The sequence below is a fragment of the Lissotriton vulgaris genome, chromosome 4_1 (assembly GCF_964263255.1).
Source record: "Lissotriton vulgaris chromosome 4_1, aLisVul1.2, whole genome shotgun sequence".
Classification (NCBI taxonomy): domain Eukaryota; kingdom Metazoa; phylum Chordata; class Amphibia; order Caudata; family Salamandridae; genus Lissotriton; species Lissotriton vulgaris.
Genome location: NC_141691.1, coordinates 749,449,723 through 749,465,710, shown reverse-complemented (window position 1 = coordinate 749,465,710; position 15,988 = coordinate 749,449,723). Strand labels below are relative to the sequence as shown.

Genomic DNA, 15,988 nt, shown 5'->3' with positions numbered 1-15,988 from the left:
CTCGAATATCTTTTTCAATTCCATGAGAACTGTAGCTGCTTTTGAGGGACGTCCTAAAAATATATATTTAACCATATTTAGGTGACTGGTAGAGCAGGGATTACTTTTGTCAACAAGTAATGCAAGGTTTACTGAAGGCACCCAGATTGACCTGGTGCTCCTGAAATGAGAAATCACTAACCACTACAGTAGTTATTCTTTAAAAGGAAAGAGCCATCACTACCGTTAATGCAGCAGTTGTAGGATTACTGAAACAGGCTCATAAAGTGGAGTGGAGGGCCGTATTCCTTGCTAGTATTAGGGCCCAGGTCACCCAGGTTGTGCAGGGAACAAGGCCCAAGCGATGGGGGCTAAGCAGTGGTGGAGCTGAGGGCTTCTTTCATTTTTCTTTCTTACACAAAGGTGCAGACATCTACTCTAGGCCTCGGGCCCAAGAGTGATGGCCCTTTGAACAGAGGAGGAAACCTGCTTCATAGCGCTGTAGGTATCATTGGTGCTGCAGGTATCAATGGTGCTGCAGATATCATTGGTGCTGCAGATACAGTGGCACAGAGGCCCAGGGTTGTGAGGGACCGAATAAAGCCCAAATATGGCTGTTTTGCTATCCTTTCTTGCTCACGTTTGGGCCCAGTGCACTCCTGCTGGGCCAGTGTTGCCCAGGGCATCGTACCAATGGCTCATGGGAGGAGAATACTGAAGCTTTGGAGATAACTTCGCTTGAGTTTGAGAGATGACAGAGAGGGGAATGGTGATAGATCGGGCCTGTGATATTAACGAACAGCAGAGGAGACAGCGCCCTTCGCAAGACAATAACAGGCTAGTCAAGCAGGTAAAGCTGTACTAAGACGAAGGGGTGTGAGGGGTCTACTGCATCACAATTGTGACTGTCGTAGTTTTCAAAAGAGGCATGGTGCCTTGCTAGCATTAGAGCTGAGGACACCCTGCTGCAAAGTGGAGGCTACACCTGGGAGTTCATTTTATTATGTAAGAGATAGTGTCTGTTTCAGACTTGGAATGGTGGCCAGGCACAATGGGAGGAAGGGGTGAAAGAGACAGAGAGACACCCTGATACTCAGAGCTGCAGCTATCATTAGTACAGCAGGTGAGGTTGTATTGGGGCTGATGAATTTGAGGGACTCCTAACAGCCCATTATGTATTGTAGTGTTTTTGGTCAATTTATGTTTTTGTTTCGTGTATTTGCTCTTTCATAATTCCCACATTTAGTGCAGACTTTGAGCTATCTGAAAGTACCCCTGAATGTATATATCATAGGCTATCACCCCTGTGCTCAGCCCTGCTACCCCAAGTCTTGCCATAGAAATTTGAAGTAGGGCCTAACTTCAAAACATTTTCCTTTAGGGGGGCTTGGAGCAAAAAATCACATTTTGCAGGACACAATCATGTTAAGAATTATAATTTTACAAGATGTATTTTTTTTATGCGATGTTTTTAATTGCAGTTTCAAGACTTTTTTTCCTCTCTCATTGGCCTGTTTTGCTGAACGCCGTATCACGTGTCATTTCCTTGCACTGTGTTTAACCTAGAGAACAGGAACACACACATATTTTGAGCGTGGATGTTTTGGTTAGCCAAAGCTTGTTTTTTCCTTGCAAGAATCCGCTGATTTATACCTAAATGCTTTTCCTTCCTAAAAGAAAATGGCAAAGTTGTCAGACTTTGCAGTTCTGTATGAATTTGCTTTATTACTAACGATGCACATTATAAATATGTTTATGGCTTATATTTCCTTAGAACAAAATTTAAATCCTTAGTAAATAGCTGACAGCGAAAAATGTTGCTGCGGAAAGCCAGTACTCTCATTGAGTTTAGTTAACTTTTAGAAAAGGAAGCTTAAACGTTCATGAATAAAATAAAGGATAATAAGTGTAAGTTACAATCAAAATCTTCACTATGCGAGAAATGTTCAAAAGTGTTGTAAGTATAGGATTTCTTGTAGTTGGAACTGATATTTTTTGTGTTTATTTTATTGAGGCTATTGAAATAGCATAGTCCTGCCCCAAGGGCAGAAGAGTGCTTGACCGATAAAAGAGCAATATGTATGAGACAGTATGAGGTTACGGGTAGCATGCAAGGATGTTTTCATAGCTCAAGGGGGACATGAATAGAATATGTCAGTTATATTTGTTAGGGTGTAAGGTGTTCATGGAAAGAGTGGAGGGAAAGGAAGGTGGTTAATGACGGGGTAGAATGTCAATTTGCCGATGGCAAATGCGGCGCAAACCTTTAGGTCGAGTTTCTTCCTGAAGATTCGCAATTTTGATAAAAAATAAAAGAAGCCTTGCAGGGTCTTATGGAGAATATAAGTGAACAAGTCCCAGAGCCACACTGGGTTCACTGTTTTCATGTTTATTCATGATATTCAGTTCTCCATGAGAATGGGGTGAGTTGTTAATTTCTACTTTTTAGTCTTGGCTGCAATACATCTCTTAGAGGTCTGTTTGTATGGATGGGAAGGCTAGACTCTCTGGAAGGTCTGTTTGCGGTCATGCAGTAGTTGGGACTCTCTAGTGAGATTCTGTTGTTGTGTCAGGGAAAACCAAACAAGTAAACCCTCCTGCAGTTCTGCTGCAATGCTCCATCACAGAAAGCACATACGAGCAGACTTAGGGCAATATCCGTTCTATGAAATAAAAAAAATAGAAAAAATATATACCTTTACCTACATATGTGAGTGGCACACAATCAGTGTGCTGTAATGGGAGTAGTTGGTAGATAAATAGTCTAGTAAAGTGATGAATAAACGTAACCTTTGGGAATTGATCACGCACCATGAAGCTAAAGCAAAAGTAATACAAGGAACAATAAAAAATCAGGTACCTGGCAAAGCAAGGGCTAGAGCTTGAATAGTGTAACTTTAGGAAAGAAGCAGCACGGTGAGGGATTCAAACATGTCCTTAACTTACGTTCAGGCAGTACAGGGATGTAGCTATCATCAGTGTGGCAGTTGCAGTGGCACCGGAGCTCAGAGACCCTGAGGCGCCCAGTCCACCCTCTGTTAATGCCGTTTTTCAGTATCTAACAAATAGATGAGGGACAACTTTGCCTGACTACACTAGGACCTCTGGCATCCTTTCTACGCCACTTAGAAATTACTTGGGTCACATCTACAAAACACATAAACGGCAACCATCACTAAGTGCCGATTGTTTGCATGAATATGATAAGGGGCTTTTAGACTTTGCTACCAAGCTGAAGCCACGTATGAGTAAGAGCTATTGTGTCAAAACGTTGTCTCATTTTTCCAAGACCATTCCTTTATCCACAACCAATTTTTTAGTTTATTGACATTTAGCAGCTGTTTTTTATGCTAGCAGGATTTTTTAGCACATTTATATATATATATATATAATTTTAATAATTTGGACGCCATTTTCGTAAAGTGTATTGTTCCTCATTGTGTATTGTGTTTTTTTGTCAAGTGCATTTTCAACCTATAAACATAATTTTGTTGACCCTTTGAAATACACTCCTTTTATATTTTAGATTGTTGGGTAGACCTGCCCATTTGAAAAGAATGGTACGTTTTGGGAGCAATATGCTTAAGCTCGTAACCCCCAGATCGCTCTATAAAACTAACCATCTAATCTGAATAGCATAATGGAGTTTCATTTTACATGTCACAATACATTTTACTTCTCTTTCATCAGCTTTGATCAGCTCCGAATAGCAGCTAACAACCTAAAGAAGCAGTCCAACAAGAAAAACGAGGGCAACCTGGCATATGTGAAAGGAGGTCTCAGCACTTTCTTTGAAGCACAGGATGCCTTGTCAGGTATATCTAGTCTAACTCTTTTCTCTTTGTTCTTGTGAGGGATTTTGTGAGCAAAGTGAAGGTATTGTGTTTTGCCTGATATGTTCAAATCACAGCATTCCCAAAGAAACACTCTTTTTCATTTAATTTAAAATGCATGGTTTTTCACACCGCTGAAGAAAGTCCCCCAAACTCCTCGATTTCTCTGTAAAAAGCTTGGTCAAGGATACAAGCCCTACCAGGAGTGAATCTTCAGATTGGGTACTGTACAAATTCATTATCGCAGTTGTAATAGAGCTGGAATGTTAAGCCACAGTTATTTTACATAAGTGGACAAAGCATCATTAATACTTTAGATATACAAATACATGAAAATAAGAAAAGCTGTCAAACAATAGAAGTCCCACAAATCAAAATAATGCATTCGAGATCAGCTTGACAGACAGTGTACCAACTCGCAGATCATTGACTCAGTATCTTTTATAACACCTTTTCTCGGTTGGCAGCAGCTATCCTCCATCCTGACCTCACTGTTATATTATGAAAAAAAATTGCAATCATCAATATGCAACTAATGTTAATTGTGATGAATCTTATCTTTGCACTGGTTCCTATTGCTGTCATTAATGAAACAAGCGTGAGCAATTGCAATAGGTATCGCATTTCTGAAAGATAGAGCTATTGGTGTTGTTCCCTACGTAAACAAGAAAAAATTGTGTTTTTGAGAAGATCGGGTAGTTTTCAGTCCACTGGTCACGGTATAGACACAAGATGCCAACATTTACTGCGCTAAAGTGCTTCAATTAATGCAATGGGAATCCACTGTTAGTTTGTCTCAACTTAATATATTAAACGAAAACTGGTAATTTCTTTCATGTTAAAGCCGACTAAGCATGGGCTGCATGAGGGAACCATGGGAGAGAAGTTCACGGGGAGAGCTGATGGTACGGGATATGAAGTAACTGACAATAACAGGCAATAGCATGCAGGAGGGGCTGCACAAGGAAATTCCTAAATAGTAAGTTTTACAGGTTTATTTTGAAGCTGTGGCGAGTGCTCACGCTGCTTTGTTCTGCATTGCAATAAAATACTGAAATGTAAAGTATGGCGTTTTTGAAGTGGATGCCGTGCTGATACTGGAGCCAAGGCACACAATAAAACAAGTGCAGCGTGCCATGCGTGTTTCCCAAAAATAATACTGAAAAAAACTGTTTGGTGAGCCAGCCCAAAAAAAAGAAAGGCGGGCAGCCACCATAAAGATCAAGCGCGGCGTGCCGCGCTGCATAAAAAAATGACATGAAAAAAAAAGCATTTGGATGAGTCGCACTATTAGAAAGGTGCGCGGCCGCCTTTGTTCAAGATCAAACGCGGCATGCCAGTCTGCTTACGAAAATTTGGTGATTTGCTCATAAGAAAACTAAAAACGCGCAGCCACCATTGTTAAATTTCAAGCTCGATGTGACACACTGCTTTGCTCCGATAAAGTAATTACAAAAATTAAGCACACGTGTAGATAAAAGATCCTAGTTAACAACACATGTAACAGGGGCTGTCCTTATGGGAGGGTACAACAGGAGAAAAGCGCTACTAAGTAGGGAAGACTGAAGATGTTAACCAAAGAAACAAAAGCATTTGGAGAAGACCGTCAAAGGAGCCAATTAAAAAGGAGAGCGGTGCTTAAAGCCCATATCCTGAATACAGCGCGTGTCAGAAAGAAAGCGCAAGTGCTGCCTAGGCGAGACCTAGCATCCTGGACCCCTCCCAGTCAAGATTCCGCAGCAACCACAGCACCGAAACCGCCCTCATGGCCGCCACAGACGACATCAGGATCCTACTGGACAGTGGTGAGATGGCAGCCCTCATCCTTCTGGACCTCTCCGCCGCCTTCGTCACCGTCTGGCATTGCACCCGACTACACGACGCAGGGATCCGAGACAAGGCCCTGGACCGGACCTCCCCCTTCCTCTCCGGCAGAACCCAGAGAGTCCACTTCCCCCTTTCTGATCCAAAGCCTGCAAGATCATCTGCGGTGTCCCACAAAGATCCTCCCTCAGCCCGACGCTGTTCAGCGTCTACATGGCGCCTCTCGAACACATCGCCCGACATCACAACCTCAACATAGTCTCCTACGCAGACGACACGCAACTGATCCTCTCCCTCACCAAGGACCCCCTCACTGCCAAATCCAACCTCCACCAGAGATTGAAGGCCGTCGCCAACTGGATGGAGGATAGCCGCCTTAAGCTGAACACAGACAAGACGGAGATCCTCATCCTCTGGCCCAACCCCTCAGCGTGGGATGACTCCTGGTGGCCCGCATCGCTGGGGACACCCCCCGCACCTACCAACAACGCAAGCAACCTGAGAGTCATCCTCGACTCGAACCTCACCATGACCAAGCAAGTCAACGCTGTCTCCTCCACCTGCTTCAACACCCTCCGTATGCTCCGCAAGATCTACAGATGGATCCCGATAGATACAAGGAAAACAGTCACCCAGGCCCTAGTCAGCAGCAGACTCGACTACGGAAACGCCCTCTACGCCGGAGCCCCGACCAAGCTCATCAACAGACTGCAAAGAATCCAGAATGCCTCTGCACGCCTGATCCTCGACGTCCCATGCCGCGACCATATCACCCCCCACCTGAGGAACCTGCACTGGCTCCCCATCGACAAAAAGAATCTCCTTCAAGCTCCTGATCCAAGAACACAAGGCACTCCACAAGACCAGCCCAGCCTATCTAAACAGTCGACTCTCCTACGCACCCAACAGGAATCTCCGCTCCGCAGACCTCACCCTGGCCACCGGATACGCATCCTTAGAACCAAAGCCGGAGGCAGATCCTTCACCCACCGCGCCGCCAAGACCTGCAACACCCTCCCCCTCAACCTACGATAAACCGAAGACCTTCTAACCTTCAGGAGACAACTCAAGGCCTGGCTGTTCGACCAGTAGCAACAGCACCCCCGCGTGAGGACTGCATTTGGTGCCTGAGTTCGGACCATGATGTTCAAGGTTGTTCTTCATGTAAAAAGATGAACCTGAAGGCTCTTCGTGAAAGAGAGGCTAAGCTTCTGGTAGCCAAGTTAAAGGGTAAAAAGGAGAAGAAGTCTTCGAGGAGGTCGAGATCGAGGTCGAAGTCGAGGTCTCGTACGGCTTCACCTGCGAAGTCATCGTCGAGGCATGCTTCTAGATCTAAGAAGAAGAAGCACAAGAAGAGAAGGCATGAGCCGCGACATCACTCAGGCAAGAATTCGGATTCGAGGCCGAAGTCGCCAGGTAGGAGACGTCGTGAAGAGCATTCTCCAATTGTGGATCCAGGTGGTGAGGTTTCGCCTGTGGAGTCGCCGGAGCATTCGCCAGCTCCCGTGTCGAATCCCTCTCCGGCGCCGTCTCGATCTCCAGTTCAAGAGGAAGAAGAGGCTCCTGTACCAGAGGGTTCGGCGACTCCGGCTCATCAGCCCGAGGAAGAGGAGACAAATTCTGTAGCTCCTCGAGGGAATCCTCTGGGCCCATACCCACCCTTTCCGGGCCCAGGTCAAGACCCTACACAGTTTTTAAGCGTGATGTATGGTGTCTATTCGAGAGGTGTACCCCTCTGGTGCACCTGCGGGTCCCATGGTTCCTTTGGCATACAACCTGGGAGTTCCCCAGTCTTATCCCCCAGCTCCATTTATGCTGGTGTCGACTACGCCATGGCATTTCTCTGCGCCACCGAGATCTTCAACACCGATACCTGTGTCACCCGCACCGGCCCGACCTCGAGAGCATCGTCCTATTCATCCGGATCTGATCTCGACGCCGGCTCCGTCTCCGTCGGAGTCGATCGCAGATCCGCCGACGCAGTTCTTAAAGGAGAGATCGAGGCGTGATGCTCAGCGTCTTCTGGAGGAGCAGAGGTATAGAGAGGCTGAAGTTGAGGAAGGTGAGCTGCAGGAGGATGATTATTTTGATGACCTAAGGGAGGCTAGTGGTCTGGAGTTTTCGACAGACTGGGAGTTGTCCTCCGTTTCGGATGCCCCTTCTAAGGATAATGCACCGTACCATGTGGTCATGAAAAAGGCAGCAGAACTCTTACATTTTACTCTGCCTACTGCTGAGTTCAAGTCTAATTTGCTGACTGAGGTCCTCCATTCTCCGTCTTCTGTTTTGGAACCCATGCTTCCTTTCAATGATGCTTTGACGGAGCCTATTTTGGAAGTATGGAATAGACCCCTCTCGGCTCCTGCTTTTGGAAAGGGTGTTGCAAGAAGGTACTGGGTGGCACCTGTGACCCAGACTTTTTGACCTCCCATCCTTTACCAGAGAGCTTGGTTATACAGGGGGCCTGTTCGAAAAAATTTGTTGGGGCCTTTCCTCAGGGAGCTCGTCCTCTGGTAGGTCAGGCCTCCTCCTCCTCCTCTTCCTCTTTCTCTACCCACCCCCCTCCCACAACAGCAAAGCAGCCCTAGATCCGCCATTCCGGATCATGCTGGTCCTGTAGGGGGTCGGCTTACCTATTTTCTGCGGGATTGGGAATCTGTCACATCGGACCTTTGGGTTCTCAATCTTGTGGAGAATGGGTATGCACTTCCCTTTCGGGAATTCCCTCCCAATTACCCTCCTTGCCAAGGCTTTTGCTCGGAGGACCACCTGCTGCTCCTGCAGGATTAAGTCCTGGCGTTGCTAAGAAAAGGCGCAATAGAGGTGGTACCGGAGCAGGAAAGGGGTCAGGGATGCTACTACCAGTATTTCCTAATCCCCAAGAAGGATGGCAGACTTCGTCCAATCCTGGATCTCAGGATCTTGAACTTGTATCTGAAACAGGAAAAGTTCAAGATGCTCACCCTTGCACAGGTTCTTCAGGCACTGCTGGAAGAAGACTGGATGGTGTTGATCGACTTGCAGGATGCGTATTTTCACATCCCAATCCTAAAGTTGCACAGGAAGTATCTCCGTTTTACGGTGGGATCGCAACACTACCAGTTTGCAGTCCTTCCGTGTGGTCTTACTACTGCGCCTCGAGTCTTCACCAAGGTGATGGCTGTGGTGGCTGCACATCTCAGAAGGTCAGGGATTGCGGTATTCCCTTATCTGGACGATTGGCTGATCAAAGCGGAATCTCCAGAGAAAGTGCTCCATCATCTTGTTGTACAGGTTGGATTTTCCTCCTCCACAACTGATTCGCGACATTCAGGAAATGATTCCTTCATTTCACAATGGAGCGGTCGTTCCAGTCCTGAAGGTCCTTTGTCTGCTCGGTCTGATGGCTTCCTGCATTCTGTTGGTCAACCATGCACGCTGGCACATGAGGGCGCTCCAGTGGTGCCTCAGCAGGCAGTGGTATCAGCACAATGGAGATCTCGGGGAGTCAGTCAGGATCTCCAGAGAAGCTGCGGCGGATCTGTCTTGTTGGAGCGTGGAAGGCAATCTGGCTCAAGAAAAGCCTTTTCAGCTACCTCCATCGGTGGCCACAATGATAACGGATGCATCCACTCTAGGGTGGGGTGCTCATCTGGGGGATCTGGAGGTCAAGGGTCTTTGGTCTCCAGAGGAAAGGTTGCTTCACATCAACCTTCTAGAGTTACAGGCCATACGGTTGGCACTCAAGGCCTTCCTCCCTTCCCTTCGCGGTCAGTCGGTTCAAGTCCTGACGGACAACACGACTGCGATGTGGTATGTCAACAAGCAGGGAGGAGTGGGATCGCATTGTCTCTGCAGAGAGGCTCTGCGTCTCTGGTCCTGGGTCCAGGACCTTCAGATTTGTCTGATGGCAAATCATCTGTCCGGAGTTCTGAATGTGCATGCAGACAGTCTCAGTCGGCAGTTCTCGGCCGACCACGAGTGGAGGCTTCACCCGGAGGTGGGTAATTAAGTCTTTCGGACGTGGGGAACTACTCGGGTGGACCTGTTTGCCACTCACGAGAATGCTCACTGCCCGTCATTCTGCAGTCTCCAGTTTCCGATGCAAGGGGCATTGGGAGACGCGTTTCAGTTGAGTTGGGACTCTCCTTTACACGTTTCCACCCATACCCTTGATTCCTTGGGTTCTGAGGAAGATTCACCAAGACCAGGCCCAAGTTATGTTGATCGCCCCGGATTGGCCAAGAAGGGTGTGGTACACAGATCTTCTCCACCTCTCCTCGTGCCCGCCGCTCCGTCTCCCTCTCAGGGCAGATCTCCTCTCTCAGATGGTGGGGCAGGTTCTACACCCCCACCTCCATACCTTACACCTTCATGCCTGGAGATTGGATGGGGCAACCTGAATTCCTTTTCTCTCCCACATGATGTGGTGGATGTCTTATCAGCCAGGCGTGACTCCACCAAGTCTATCTACTCTTATAGGTGGTCTAAATGTGTTTCTTGGTGTGGAGAGAAGTCATCGATCCTTTGATGGCTCGTTTATCTGACATACTTCAATTTGCACTCTCTTTGGCTCAGCAAGTATTTGCTGTGGCTACGGTCAAAGGTTATCTTTCAGCTTTGTCTGCATTTCTCTGTCTGCCGGATCAGCCTTCCTTATTTAAATCTCCTGTAGTATTAAGATTTTAAAGGGTCTTACAAATAATATTCCTCCTACTCCGTTTATTGTGCCTCAATGGGACTTGAATCTTGTGCTCACTTTCTTGATGGGTTCACCTTTTGAACCTTTGCACAAGTGTCCCTTGAGACTGTTGTCTTTTAAGACGTTTTTTCTGATCGTAATTACCTCGGCAAGGAAGTAAGTGAGCTTCAAGCTCTTAGTTCAAAACCCCAATACTTGACTGTTCATGCTGATCGAATGGTACTCAGGACCAGGGCTGCTTTTCTGCCTAAGGTGGTAACTCCCTTCCATCTAGAGCAGTCCATTATCCTCCCTACTTTCTGTCCTCCCCCTTACCCTTCCAAGGAGGAGGAGAGACTTCACCGCTGGGACCCTAAGAGGTGGTGAGCTTCTACCTGGGCAGAACCAGAGAGTTCAGAGTGGATGACCAGCTCTTTGTTGTCTTTGTTGGCGCCAGAAGTAGCAAAGCAGTGCTCAAGCGCATGCTGTCAAGATGGATTGTCTTGTGCATCAAGATATGCTACTCTCTGGCGGATAAGGAACCTCCTAAAGGTATAAGAGCTCATTCTACTAGAGCAAGGTCTGCTACATTTGCTTTGTCTAGAGGTGTGCCTCTAGAGGACATTTGTAGGGCGGCGACTTGGGCCTCCCTCCACACTATCGCGAAGCATTACTGCTTGGATTCCGAAGTGAGGAGGGACGGCCACTTTGCGCGCTGTGTCCTCCAGGATTTTCTGGTATAGGAGAGTGGACACCCTCCTCCATGAGTGGGGACTGTTGTGGGACTCTATTCACAAGGTGAGGAATCCACTGGCAGATGTACCCATCAGAAGAACAAGTTACTTACCTTCGGTAACGCTTTTTCTGGTGGATACAGTACCTGCCTGTGGATTCCTCACTGACCCACCCGCCTCCCCGTTGTCCACTCTTCTATACCTAAGTTATTATCAATGTTTTAATGCATATGTGTTGCTTTCTAAGGTAGTGTGTTATCCTACTTGGTTAGCTTTATTGTCTTCACAGTGTGTGTTATCTTGACAATTGTGTACTGTGTATACTGTGTATGTATCTACTGTTATCGGTCCGTCCGTGTGCCTCGAAGGCATGGAAAAAAGGGCGGAACTGATGTCATCGCGCTGACGTGGTCCTATTATGAAGTCGGTGACGTCAGCGGAGCCGCGCGCGATGCTGTGCTTCTGTGACGTCGTCCACGTCGGCGCAAAGCTACAAAAAGAATTTCTGAATGTTGCTGACGCAACGGGATATTCACAAGGTGAGGAATCCACAGGCAGATACTGTATCCACCAGAAAAAGCGTTAACGAAGGTAAGTACTTGTTCTCCAGAGTTGGAGCCTATTGGGCTGAGGCGGAGCCGGCGCCGGAGGCTTGCCTCCCCGGCTCCGGTGCCGTCCCCTTCTTCAGAAGCGGAGCTGGTCGTGGTGGATGTGGAGTCGGCGCCGGACAAGGCCGACTCAGCTCCGGATGGAGCAGAGTCAGCGCCGGACGAGGCAGGGTGAGCGCCAAACTAAGTTGTTTTGGCGCCGCTCCATCGCCGGATTGTTGACTCTTCTCCAGATGCTTCTGGAGAGAGTTTGGCGTCACCTTCTTGTCCGGCGAGGCCAGAAATATCCGTACCTGTCCTCCCCTTAGAATTTGTGGACCCGGCAAGATCCCCGCCTCTTCAGGACCCCCATTCGTCGATGGGGCTTCCTTCATTTGGGCATTGGTCGCATCCCCACTGTCTGAGGCGACTCAGTTTACACCCCTCATCTACAGAGGAGTTGCTGTCCCCTCCTCTGAGGGCTACTGAGGCCGGTGGAGCGTTTCTTGAGTGGTCTCCTTGGCCGCTCGTGTTCTAAACATGCAGCCCCCTTCGGTCCCCTTGCCTGTGGACCCTCTGATTGATGTCCTTCACCACGAGTGGGGAAATGTGGAGCCGCTTCTACCCTTTGAAGCTTCTCTTTATGACGCCCTTTTGGGCACCTGGGCTCGACCGGCTTCCAGTGTACGGAGGCTCGTTCTGCCTTACACCACCACCGTCCTGCTCCACATGATCCAGTTTGTTTATTTGTTCACTTAGACGTGCAGGGGTTTGTTTTTTTAAACTTCCTTTCCTTCTTTGCCTCAGTTACTGCTTCCTCCCTCCCGGGAGTCCAGATGGCTTGAGTCTTGGGGTCGCAACATCTTCGCCTTCACTAGTGCTGCCCTTCGTTCACTGAATACAGTGTGTGTCCTGGCTTGGGCTACCTCTGCTCTGTGGGACTCTGCAGAGTCTTTGCTTTCTGCCACCTCTGAAGGCTCTCATGTTGACCTCCTTCATCTTCGCCGGGTTGGCAGTGAACTTGCTGAGTTTACGATTCGCTCTGCCTTGGATACTGCTGACTCCTTGGGCCGAGCTACGGCTGGTTCGGTTGCCATACAGCACCGTGTTTGGTTAAGGAATAGTGTCTTCCCGGAGAATATCCGGGAGCACCTTGTTGATCTGCCTTTCGATGGGGTTGTGTTGTTTGATGCCCCCGCTGAATCAGCTGTTCAGCGCCTGCTTACGGGCTCTTGGCCTCCCCCATAAGTCTGTATTTAGTAGGCCTCATTTGCTCATGTTCTGGGGTGGTTACCTTTTTGTTTAGCATCCTTCAGATGCGCTATATGTTTTAGGCTGGCAGTAAGCCTACTGTGGTGCTGTTCCACAGATCGTTTGTGTTCGGGCCTCTGACTGTGGTTTGCCCTAAGAGGTGTTCCCCGTTGTTTAGGGGTGTGACATACTCCATGTTGGGTACTTGTGTGCTATTGTACAGCTCTGCTTCTGTCAAATGGTCCTAGAGACCCTTTGTGGCTCTGTACGTCCACTGGTGCCTTTATCTTACTGTTGTACAGTGTTTAAGGTTGTGACTTTTGGCGGTATCTCCTTTACACCATGGGTCACATTGTATATGTGCCTCATTCTCCTCCTTTGGAGGTTTTTCCCGTATTTATCACGCTTAGGATGCGTCTACCTTCTGCCATGAATGCAGTACATGAGTTCCTCTTATGGCACCTGTGTGACGTGGTCATGGATCATTCCACCCCCCCTTGTTTGCTATATATATATATATCTACGGGTTGGCCATGGATACCCTTTTTTCTGTATCTCCAACTCTCTTCGCTACTGTGAAGTCTGGTCCTATGTCTCTGTGTTTCCAGGACATTTTCGATGCTGTACTAGGAATCATCCTTGTTCTAAGTAACACTGTTTATGTTCAGTGCAGTTAGGTGCACTTCGCTGCTCCTTTCTTGGTGCCCACATGCTCTATCTCTGAAGAGGAGTTAATTTCCCACACTGTTGGAGGATGTCATCTAGACCTCTGAGGTTCTTTTCATCGTTTAATACAGGTTCCTCTTCACAGCTCCATTTGGCACTTTGTGTCTCTATTGTCACTCCCTTCGGCAGTGGCCTTTTCATTTGGATATAGCCTTATCCTATATCTGCGTGCCTGTGGGACGGCTCCTTTAATGCCGGTCGTTCCAGGGTTTGTGCCCTGCATTTCTGTATTTGTGGGTTAGTTTTCACCTTGGCCCTCGAGCTGCCTACTTGGGTCGTACTATGTTCATTTTAGCTACGCCACCCTGTTGTCCCGGTGTCTGTGTGCTTTGTGCATGTTTCAGTTGTGGCCGCATCAGTGTGCTTTAGGTTGATATTGTTTGCCTCTGTTGCCCCTTAGGTGGCTCGGTATGCACTTGGCCAGTTTCTTGCTTCCGCCTATCCCCCTCATATATTGTTCAGTTCGTGCCTCTTGCCCTTTGGTTCGTGGATATGGCCTCTCCAGTCTTCCATTCATGGGCTAGCCTGACAGGTTCTGGTTACATATCTTCATGTTTTCCTCAACCTTCGGTTGGAGTCCACATAGTGCACCATTCAGCTGAGAGTGCTCCTTCTTCCTCCTTCATGCTGGACTCTCTCTCTCGCCCTCTCTCTCCCTCCCTCTTTTGGCCTGGAATACAACTCGTGCCGTTATACATCCCATACTTATACGGGTATGGTGTTGCGCCATCCTTTACTTATACGGGTATGGTGTCGCACCATCCTGGCTTTTTAAAGATTCCTTTCTTCCCGTTATCTTTTGCTCTTCACGAGCTACTTGGGTTACTGTCTGGCTGTTCCGCCACAGTTTTTTCCCATAGTCCGTCATTCTGTTGCCGGCTAAGTGCTTCGGCACTTTTTGTTGTTCTGTCGCAGACTCACCTCCCCCCTGGGGTATGGCTGTGGTATCTATTCTAAGTGAAGGAATCTGCGGCTAGATGTCTCTATCACATGTACGAGTTACTTACCTTTGGTAACGATGTGTCTGGTAGAGACCTTGTCTAGCCGCAGATTCCTTAATGCCCACCCATCCTCCCTGTTCTGCGAGGACCTTGCCAGATGGACTTCTCCATTTGCCCCCTTTCAGTTGTCATTGGTTTTCTTTCCAGGGCACTCACATTGTTGTGCCCCTTTGGCTATTACCATATGCGGCTGACTCCCTCAAAGGGGTTTCTTTCTGATAAGATGGTGCATGATATTCTTCTTCTTATTCTTCCTCTCCTTTTTTAAGTTCAGAAGAAGTTTATTGAACCGCAATAGGTGTCAATACATTATACATAGGCGATATAGAAGAGAAAAAATAAAAAAACAAAGACAATCCCAAAAAAAAACAATGCGTTCAAAACAAAAGGTAGACTGGCTATAAAGAAATAGTTGAGGCTATACAATAAAAGAATGAAAAGGTACAATAATAAATGCTGTTAAAAGGTAAAGCATAATGGAACAACAAGGTCAATCAGGGAGGTTTTGGGACTTCTTGCTGAATGGGTGATAAATGAAATAATTTCTTAGCACAAGCATCAAAATGTAATGTTATAGGAAACCACAAATTGGTGCGTTTCATTGCCATATGAGGAGGAAAAACAAAGGCAGTATCCAGCCTATGGTTATGACAAACATTATACCACCATGCTTTAACGGAGATATTTGTAAATTTCTTCCAATTAACAGTAATTTGTTGGAATGCAACCGCAATCAACAAATCAATAATTCGCACATCAAAAGAAAAGTGATCCCAAGAAGGAGAAAGACTACCTAAGAAAATGTGGATAAAAGAAAAAGGAATTTGAGTGTGAAAGATAACATTGATTTGTGACCAAATTTGTTTCCAAAAGTCATGAATGACATTGCAAGAAAAGAGCTGCATTGGGTGAAGAACCGGACCAGCAGAGGTCAGGGACAGAAGGAAATTTCTTACTGAGCAACTGTGGTGTAAAAAGGAGTCTATTGTAAATGAAAAATAATGTCTGTGTTAAAGTGGCAGATCTAGAAGACTTACAAATCTTGGTCCATAATTTGTCCCACAAAGGAATGGGCCAAGAGGTAGCAAAGTCGCATTCCCATTGTTCTTCAACCTTAGACTTTGGGCGAGGAGATGGCATGGCACGAAGGAATGTGTAAATTAGAGAGGCCTTGGAGGTGGTAGTTAATAAGGTGTGTAGTTGTGAGACGGGGTTGGGGGGTGGAGAACAATTCTGAAGGTGCTGGATCTGGGAGTAAGTAGACATAACTGATTCTTTAAGTGTGCGATATTTGCGGGCAAAGTAAACCGGAAGATTAATGGATTGGCGAAGTGTTGAAAAAGGTAAAAAAGTGGAGTGAGAGAATAGTTGAGAAATCCAAATTAAACCCTTC

The 15,988-nt window shown here is 47.1% G+C and overlaps 1 protein-coding gene across 4 annotated transcripts in view; it reads left to right on the top strand.

The window, feature by feature from the left end:
- Positions 1-15,988, top strand: part of EXOC2 (exocyst complex component 2) — a 1,143,674-nt gene that overhangs the window by 285,246 nt on the left and 842,440 nt on the right. For all 4 annotated transcript variants that reach the window (XM_086965054.1, XM_086965056.1, XM_086965057.1 and 1 more), the window contains one exon: positions 3,670-3,794. In XM_086965054.1, coding sequence (XP_086821180.1) covers positions 3,670-3,794 — 125 coding nt within the window. The remainder of the gene's footprint in view (positions 1-3,669; positions 3,795-15,988) is intronic.